The sequence below is a fragment of the Cucurbita maxima genome, unplaced genomic scaffold (assembly GCF_002738345.1).
Source record: "Cucurbita maxima cultivar Rimu unplaced genomic scaffold, Cmax_1.0 Cma_Scf00005, whole genome shotgun sequence".
Lineage (NCBI taxonomy): Eukaryota > Viridiplantae > Streptophyta > Magnoliopsida > Cucurbitales > Cucurbitaceae > Cucurbita > Cucurbita maxima.
Genome location: NW_019272021.1, coordinates 4,510,551 through 4,519,266, shown reverse-complemented (window position 1 = coordinate 4,519,266; position 8,716 = coordinate 4,510,551). Strand labels below are relative to the sequence as shown.

General features: G+C 42.4%; 2 protein-coding genes across 2 annotated transcripts; both read right to left on the bottom strand.

Moving 5' to 3' along the window:
* Window positions 1-18: 18 nt before the first annotated feature.
* LOC111479190 (heavy metal-associated isoprenylated plant protein 32-like) lies at window positions 19-2,430 on the bottom strand. Its single transcript, XM_023123742.1, has 4 exons — window positions 2,046-2,430; window positions 1,905-1,970; window positions 1,739-1,814; window positions 19-1,582 (listed from the first exon to the last, which is right to left on the bottom strand). The coding sequence occupies exons 2-4, from the start codon at window positions 1,932-1,934 to the stop codon at window positions 222-224; spliced, it is 1,467 nt and encodes a 488-aa protein (XP_022979510.1). The 5' UTR covers window positions 1,935-1,970; window positions 2,046-2,430; the 3' UTR covers window positions 19-221.
* Window positions 2,431-4,490: 2,060 nt separating this feature from the next.
* On the bottom strand, window positions 4,491-8,446 carry LOC111479192 (probable E3 ubiquitin-protein ligase LUL4). The gene is made up of 3 exons (XM_023123744.1): window positions 7,707-8,446; window positions 5,861-6,368; window positions 4,491-5,044 (listed from the first exon to the last, which is right to left on the bottom strand). The coding sequence occupies exons 1-3, from the start codon at window positions 8,429-8,431 to the stop codon at window positions 4,931-4,933; spliced, it is 1,347 nt and encodes a 448-aa protein (XP_022979512.1). The 5' UTR covers window positions 8,432-8,446; the 3' UTR covers window positions 4,491-4,930.
* Between the last annotated feature and the right edge of the window lie 270 nt (window positions 8,447-8,716).

Here is an 8,716-nt window from a genome sequence, read left to right as displayed (position 1 = left end):
TTTTTTTTTTTTTTTTTGTCTTAAGCATATGATTAAAGACACTAATCCAGCTTCAAATTCCAAAAAAAAAAAAAAAGAAAAAAGAAAACAAGAGGGTGAAATATGATGAAGGCTAAATTTGGAAGAGATGACCATTCCCAAGTAGCTTTTGCAGATTTTGATCTGATATTTCGCCATCGACGCCACCGGCGGCGGCGGCAGTGGTGGTGGTATGGTGGGTTTCACATGATGTGGCAACTTGAGGGGTTCTCGTCGCTGAAGTACGTGTAGGGTTCTGGTTGAGGCGGGGGGTATGGGTGGTACGGCGGCGGGTATGGATATGGCGGCGGTACGTAATTTACTGCTGGTGGTGGCCGTGCGTACATCATTGGTTGGTGACCGAGCGCGTGGTGTTGCTGTTGGTTCATCATTTGCGCCATGTATTGTGGGTTCTGTTGATAAGGGTGACCTGCCATGTCCTGCGGCGAAAACCTACCGCCGCCGCCACCGCCGTTCATGGTTGGGGCTGGGGCTGCGGCGGGAAGACCTTGAACGGCTGGAATATTGCCCATTTGGCCCATCGGCCGGTCGCCCATTTGACCCATTTGGACACCCATGTTGCCCATTTGACTCAAATTGGACATGCCCAGTCCATGAGCACCGACCAAGCTTTGTAAATCATGACCCATTCCGTTCGCCCCACCGGCCGCTTTTTGACCGCTGTTCATCCCATTACTGCTCCCATTCCCCACACCGTGGCCAGTTTTGTTAGTCACCCCACCGCCACCGCCACCACCACCGCCGTTATTCTTTCCTCCGCCGCCGCCCTGCTTTTGGTTGCTTCCACCGCTACCGCCACCACCATTTCCTTTACCTCCTCCGCCGTTTCCATTCTTGGCATTGTTATTCCCCTGAACCGGCGGCACAGCTCCACCGCCTTTGTTACCGTTACCTCCGCCATTTCCACCGACGGCCGGACCATTCATCACCGCCGGTTGGTTCCCATTCATCATCATTTTCGGAATCTGGCCATTCCCCATCATGGGTTTCATCTTATTCGCCGGAGGTAGGTGAAGATTACCCAAATCATCATCAAACTCATCGTCATCGTCATAATCATCCTCGTCATCATAGTCATAATCATCCTCATCGCTCAGATCGTCACCCTCCTGCAAATTAAACTTCCCAGCCTTCGCCTGATTCGGGTTCTGATCTTTAACAGGCAATTTCAAGCCATTAAATTGAGGCGGAAGCTTCAGATCTTGAAACCCTTTCATCGCTTGTAGCTGCTGAAGCTGCGCCGGTTGCAGCCCTTGCCCTTGTCCAACTTTCGGCAAGTTGTTACCATTACCACCACCACCGCCAGCGCCGCCGCCTTTCTGGTTCTGACCCTTGTTATTCCCACCTTTAGCATTGTCAATTTGCATGTTTTTCATCTGACTAGCTATGTTGTTCTGCTGATTCTTGTTGTTTCCCGGTTGTCCGCCCCAAACCTCTGCATGTTTGCCGGATTTCAACAGCTTCTTAATGAGTACAACGGCGTCCACATTACCAGTGACTGTAACTTTCCCCTGTTCTGCATCGATCTCAGTTGTGAAAACCCCTAAACAAAACAGAGAAAAACACAAAAGAAAACCCCAGAATTTAAAAATACGCAAACCCCATCACTCTCAAAGCCTTAAAAAAACTCAAAACAGTTCAAATCAAGCTAACGGCGAAGCAGAGCCAACAAGAAAAACAGGGGAAATGAAGAGAGTACCATCGATTTTCTGCAAGATTTTCTTGACCTTGTGCTTACATCCATCACAATGAATGTTGACCTTCAAAACACATTTCTGCAGCGAAAACAGAGTGAGCAAACATCGGAAAAACAGAGGAGACAGAGAAAAAAGAAGAACAGAGAAGATCTGAAGAATACAGAGCACCTGGATCTTCAAGAACTCTTCTTTACTCATAGCTTGAAGTGAAATAAAGAGTGAGAGAAAGAGAGAGAGATCTGGGAAATGGGTGTTTTTAGTTCGTGATTCTCTTGGAACTCAACGAATGAAATCTAGAAAAAGTAGGAATCTGAGAACAGAGGAGAAGAAAGAAGCAGAGATGGGATAGGCGCGTTAAAGGGGTCTCTGTAGTTCACTCCTTCCTCTTTTTCTGGGTGAGAGAGAGACAAGAAATATGGAGAAAAATGTAAAGAAAACAACGCGGAAGAAGGCGAAACGGGGGCAGAGGAGAACCGGAAAACGCTACTGGCTGCACCGAAACGTAGAGGCAGAGCTCTTTATTCTGGAACCCCCTCTTCTCTTTTTTTTACCTTATTTTTTTTTATTTATTTTGCAGAGATTTCGAAAACCCTCCAAAATTAAAAATTCATTTTGGACCCGACCCGAGCTTAGACGGCTTGGCTTGGCTGAATGAGCCGGTTGGGACTGAAACGGTGTCGTTTTTTGTGATGAGGTTCCGACAACACTGATTTGTGGCTAAAGCAAAGTAGTTGTTTGCCCCTTCTCAATTCCATGCGCTAATTATTATAGCTCATCGTGTACCGTATAAATCTTACACGTTTGGTTTATAGCATCTTAATCGTTAGAATTATGTTTACACGAGAATTTTGTTACAGGTCTATATAAGGTTTCGAGTGGAGAAAACAACCTAACTTGTAAAGAAGATATTCACTAAGAGGTCTAGAAAATAGACACAACGACGACCAACACTTCTATTAGCCAGATTTAAGTCCATCTTGTGAACGATGGCCAAATTGAAGAAGATGGAGTCGAGGGACCACAAGTAAGACAAAAGCAAGTATGGTCAATTTTATAAAACCTTGGAGTGCATCGACCTTAAGGACTAGGTGGTGGTTCCCTAATCCAGCGAGGCTACCTAAAAAGAGTACATGAGAGAATGGGTTAGTAGCTCGAGCTATCACAAGAGGTCTAGGAAAAGGACATAGTCCCTACGATAGAACAAATGCTAGAAAGAGATTTACATGATTTTCGACAGACCAATTGGGGCTATTCTAGAAATAAGAAAAAAGCTCTCTCGATAGTTACAAGGTACGACCTGCCCACTGTAGAGGTTTTACTATGCTTTAGTGCTTAACATAACATGTCTCAAATAAAATGAGTAATCTCGTTTGTACCTCATGTGCCCCGACTCGGTTCATTCAGTATAAATTGTGGCTTGTGCTTCACCCCTCTCAGGGAAAAAAGAGCATCAAATTAAAGCATCTTTTGGACACTTTAAGGCATGAGTTGAAAGTAGAGAGTGTGATAATAGTGAAGTATAGATCAAGTAATTTGTGAGAAAAGGCTAAGGTCAAAGTTGACCAATAAAAGTTGGTCTAAGGGCACACCCCTTCATTAGGGACCCAACTTTACACTTCTAAATTGTACCATGCACGGTTATCTCGTCTAGTTAATTAGGACATTTGTACATTTTTTTTTAGAGTATATGTTTTTATTCATTGAACTATGTTCAAATTGGTAATTAATATTAATATTTTTTCTCGTTTGGGATAAAACGCATCTATTATAAAATCACTTGCAAAAAATGACGAAGGAAAAGTCGTCCATGAATGATTTGGTTTCACTCCCTCGTGAACTTAAGATACGGAGAGAAAAAACTAATTTTGTTTCAAGTAGATCATGAACGTTAAATATGTTTTAAAAATATTTGGGTAAAAGTAATTCGAAAATTTAAGAGGGTAATATTAAGATTATCCATCAATGTAGACATTTCAATATATGGAGACAAAAGATCTGAAAAAGAATAATGGATGGTCCTACTAAGGGATGACATTACCATCCCAAGTATCAACCTTTTCTTTTACCCTTTTCTTCAATTCCGACCCAATTATTGCCTCTTTCTCAAAACCCTAAACCGACATGAAACCCGAGTAACTTTTGCTCTTTTGCCTTTCTTTTCCCTCGTATACAAACAAAATGCACTTCGACGACTGTCATAAGAGGCATCTCAAATTATTACCAACAACCCTTAAACATAATGCCCTTAATTCGTAGGACAACTATGAGATCCCTGATCGATTGGAGAAAGAAACGAAACATTTCTGATAAGGGTGTGAAAATCTCTCCCTAAGAGACGCGTTTTAAAACTGTAAGGTTGACGGTGATACGTAACGGACAAAAACGAACAATATCTACTAGTGGTGGAGAGCCAAACACTAGGCAGTGTACCAGTGTACCAACAAGGACGCTAGGCAGGGGGGTGGATTGTGAGATCCCACATTTGTTAGAGAGAAGAACAAAACATTCCTTATAAGGGTGTGGAAACCTCTCCCTAGTAGACGCGCTTTAAAACCTTGGGAGGAAACCCGAAAGAAAAAACCTAAAAAGAACAATATCTGCTCGCTGCGCTAAGGATGAAATGGTAGTTTGGAGTCGATTACCTCAAGGTAGGAAACAAATATACAAGCTTATCACATTGACCCAGCTGCATATGCATCACATGGAACACCACATGTTCAATAAATAGAGGTTCATAAATGGAGAGGCAAATGAAAAGGCCATTTATAGCATGTTACCAACAATGGATACAACTCCCACATTATCATTCAAAAGAACAAGACAAACCAAAATCATCATTTTCCTCTCCTTAACTCACAACTAGCCCTTCTAAGCTTGTTAAGATTCAACCACACCCAATTCTTGTATTCAATCATCAACATGAGTACTAACAGCACGCAAACACCACGAACGCCAAGTGTTTGAATCATACATTACAGTAGAAAGTCGGGTATCAGACGACTGGTATGGTGCATTATTCAATAGTTAGACATGAGATACACTTGTATTGTGTATGGGAGGAACAAAGTAACATACATATACATGTGTGTGTGTGTGGGGGTAAAGAATGCAGTATGTGGGACTATGACACATCAAAAACCAAAGAATTTGACAGCCATACCAGGGCAATCCAACATAGGATGAACAGGAAATTCTCATGGGTCGCTATTGTTTATCTTGATTTCGATAAGTTCTTCGATCGGTTGACGACAAATAGGACATTTGTTGGATTGACGCTTCAGTTCCTTGGCACAATCAGTGCACATGCACTGCAAACAAAGGAACATAAGAAAGGAAATTTAAGTACATAAGTGATTAGAAGAAGGAAGGGACAAGTGTCTACTGTTTTTTTTATGTAAGTTCTTTTTCTTCTTTAAAATAAAACGCATCAAACACTATAATCAATTCCAGCTATCCGGAGAGCAATGGGCACATGCGACCGATAAGCAAGGAATCAAATGTAGAAGATAGAAGATAGCTAGAAAAGTGTGTAAGTATTTTTTTACATAAGTTACAACGGTTGAGGATTGTTGGGAGGGAGTTCCTAATTGAAGGGGTGATCATGGGTTTATATGTAAAGAATACATCTCCATGGGTAGCAAAGGCATAAGAGATTATGCTAAAAGTGGACAATATCGTACCATTGTAAAGAGTCGTCGTTCCTAACATGATATCAGAGTCATGCCTTTAATTTAGCCATATCAATAAAATCCTCAAATGTCGAACAAAGACGTTGTGAGCCTTGAAGGTGTAGTCAAAAGTGACTCGAGTGTCGAACAAAGGGTGTATTTTGTTCGAGGGCTCTAGAGAAAGAAGTCGAGCCTCGATTAAGGGGAGGCTGTTCGATAGACCTCAGTGGAGGCTCTATGATGTACTTTGTTTGAGGGGAGGATTGTTGGGTGGGAGTCCCACATTGGCTAATTAAGGGGATAGTCGTGGGTTTATATAAGTAAGAAATACATCTCCATTGGTGTGAGACCTTTTTGGGGAAACCAAAAGTAAAGCCATGAGAGCTAATGCTCCCATTGTGGAGATTCATGATTCCTAACAACAACATGGAATAAACACTCAAAATGGAGTCTTACCAAGTGTCGGCATGGTAATACAGCGGTATCCTTCGGTTCAGTCATGCATATCACACACTCCTTCCCGGAGTCATTATCGTCGAAACCTTCAGCCGATGAACTCCCTATTCCGAATATCTCACGCAATTCATATCTCACTCCATCAATCCATAGTAGTTGCCTAATCACTCTTACTTGTAAAGGACTACCATTTTTCTTCTCCAAAACAGCTTGAGTGATTTGCATGTGTGAGTCATGTCGTCGAGGCTCACCAATTCGTTCGTCGTCAGAATGAGAGGGTGAACAAGTCTCAGCTGATATAACAAGAGGGAAAATGTCTTCAGCAGGTGAAGGTTTCGAGAGGTCGTCGAAGTCGAAAAATCCCAAGTCAAAGCCAGTTCCCACAGGCTGAAAGAATTTCTGAGCAGGACCCTTCTGAAATGGGACTTTTACTGGCTTGAAGGCATCGGGATATACTGGAACAAACCTACAGTTGAGCTCTTCCTTGGCGAAGAATAGAATGGTTATGCTGTTCATCATGCAAACAATTTGAATTACGAAAAGGAAACAGAAATGTATTTTCAAAGCAGAACAAACCTCATAGGCCTTCGAGTAATAGAGGCTAAATCTCTATCCATTTACAGGTTAAACCAGAACAGACCTATTGAGATCCCACGTTAGTTGGAGAGAAGGACAAAACATTCCTTATAAGGATGTGGAACCCTCTCCTTAGTAGACGCGTCTTAAAATCGTGAGGGGAAGCTTAGAAGGGAAAGCCTAAAGAGGACAATATCAGCTAACGGTAGGTTTGGGCTGTTACAAATGATATCAGAGTCAGACACCGAGCAGTGTGCCAACGAGGATGTTGAGCCCCCAAGGGGTGTGGATTGTGAGACCCCACATTGGTTAGAGAGGAGAACAGAACATTCTTTATAAGGGTGTGGAAACCTCTCCCTAGTAGACGCGTTTTAAAACCTTGAGGGGAAGCATAGAAGAGAAAGCTCAAAGAGGACAATATCTGCTAGCGATAGGCTTTGGTTGTTATGTACTCACTCCCCTGTAAAGGAATAGAATATGTCAGCCTCACGGTTTTAAAACGCGTCTACTAGGGAGAAGTTTTCACACCCTTATAAGGAATGTTTCGTTCCCCTCTCCAACCAATGTGAGGTCTCACAATCCACCCCCTTGGGGGCCCAGCGTCCTCGCTAGCATACCGCCCGATGTTTGGCTATAGCCCAAACCCACTACTAGTAGATATTGTTCACTTTGACACGTTACATATCGTTGTCAGTCTCGCGGTTTTAAAACGCATCTACTAGAGAGAGGTTTCCACACCCTTATAAGGAATGCTTCGTTCCCCTCTCCAACCAATGTGAGATCTCACACCCGCCTACCCCTGAGGCTCCGACTTAAAGAAACATCAAAGTTAAGACAAGAAGCTTGATTTAACTCCTTTTTTGCAAGAAATATAATGGAACACCAAACTTTTACAGCATTCAAATCAGAGGACCCAACTATTCAAGCTAATAGCACAATAACCCAATTCCCAAGTGTCAAATACGCTTTTGAAGCTTTTCACCCCATCTTCTCCTCACTTCTTCAATGTTAATCCCAAGCTAAAAGTTCTTAATTGATATCAAAATTAGTACTAAAACTTATCACAGTGCTAATCTGAAAAAAATGCCCAAGCCTGTTCTTCCATAGCAGATGAAAGAAACTATGTGGTAATCTGAATAAATACAAATCTTCTAATATCAGCAGCAATCTACAAAATTATGCTTCATGAACAACAATTCAAACAATTCTATTGCCCATCTTACAAATCTAAACTCATTTAAGTGAAATTCAAGTAGAAAATTGAAGTTACCTTCCATCGTACAAAGCATCAAAAACGAAAGAAACCAAATGATGATCAGGGTTCTGCTCGTCCACCTCAATCCTTAAAGTATCCTTATGCACATTCACATCATTTCTAACCTTCTTCGCTTGACGATGCTCCACTAAAGGCAAAGGCGGTGGCGGAAGCATCGGCGGACCCATGCCCGGCCGAATTTGGGGCCACCCATTACTCTGATTGGCATAATGAGGGTGAAAATTGAAACGCCCCATCGTAGAGTTCCCATAATTACACGAATTGTACCCACCGGAAAAGTAATAGGGTTGAGGCGTAGGGGCAGGAGGATGAGGAGTTGGACCGTAAGGATGGATGTGCGGCGGAGGAGGGTGGGAATTGGTGAAATGATGGGTTTGCAGCGGTGGCGGCGGCGGTGGTGGTGGTGGTGGTGGAGTAGGAGAAAGAGATTGGGGTTCAGGTGGAAAATAGAAAGAGGAAGAAGAAAGGTAGGGCGGCGGAGGAGGAGGCGGCGGCGGCGGAGGTGGGTTTTGAATATAGTTGTTTCTTCTTCTGTTACTCCATGAAATACCCATTTCAAGATTGAGAGATCGGAGGAGAAGAAATGAAGATTTGGGATTCTTTTTCCTGAGAATTTGGGAGAAGCAGTTTGTGTGAAAGTTGAAGAACAGTCCCCGTTCGGCCGTTGACCTCCGTTTTCTTTTGACGGTTCGACGTTTAACCCAGATCCGACGTGTCATTTTTCAACGCTCAAATGATGACCACGCGTCTCGCGTCACGTGCCTTTCTACCGACATGTAGGAAAATCAATGTCGCTATCCTACATGTCGTTCGTGTTGTTCCAACCTCATAAACTTCCAATTCCAACGATGTGAGTTTATAAAACTAATCAAATGCAAAATCGATTCAATTTTTTGTCCTTTTATGTTATTTATTTTTAAGTGTATTATTGTTGTTCAACGTCGCTTCCATAAAATTAAATTTATAGTAATATTTTCCTTAAAAAAAAAAAAAAAAAAAAAAAA

Coding starts and splice junctions, on each gene's coding strand:
- LOC111479190 (XM_023123742.1), bottom strand. CDS start 1,934: ATGAGTAAAGAAGAGTTCTTGAAGATCCAG. Junction 1,815..1,904: donor AAGAGTTCTTGAAGATCCAG/GTGCTCTGTATT, acceptor TTTTCGCTGCAG/AAATGTGTTTTGAAGGTCAA. Junction 1,583..1,738: donor AATCTTGCAGAAAATCGATG/GTACTCTCTTCA, acceptor TGTTTTGTTTAG/GGGTTTTCACAACTGAGATC.
- LOC111479192 (XM_023123744.1), bottom strand. CDS start 8,431: ATGACACGTCGGATCTGGGTTAAACGTCGAACCGTCAAAAGAAAACGG. Junction 6,369..7,706: donor GATGCTTTGTACGATGGAAG/GTAACTTCAATT, acceptor CATGATGAACAG/CATAACCATTCTATTCTTCG. Junction 5,045..5,860: donor TATTACCATGCCGACACTTG/GTAAGACTCCAT, acceptor CTTTGTTTGCAG/TGCATGTGCACTGATTGTGC.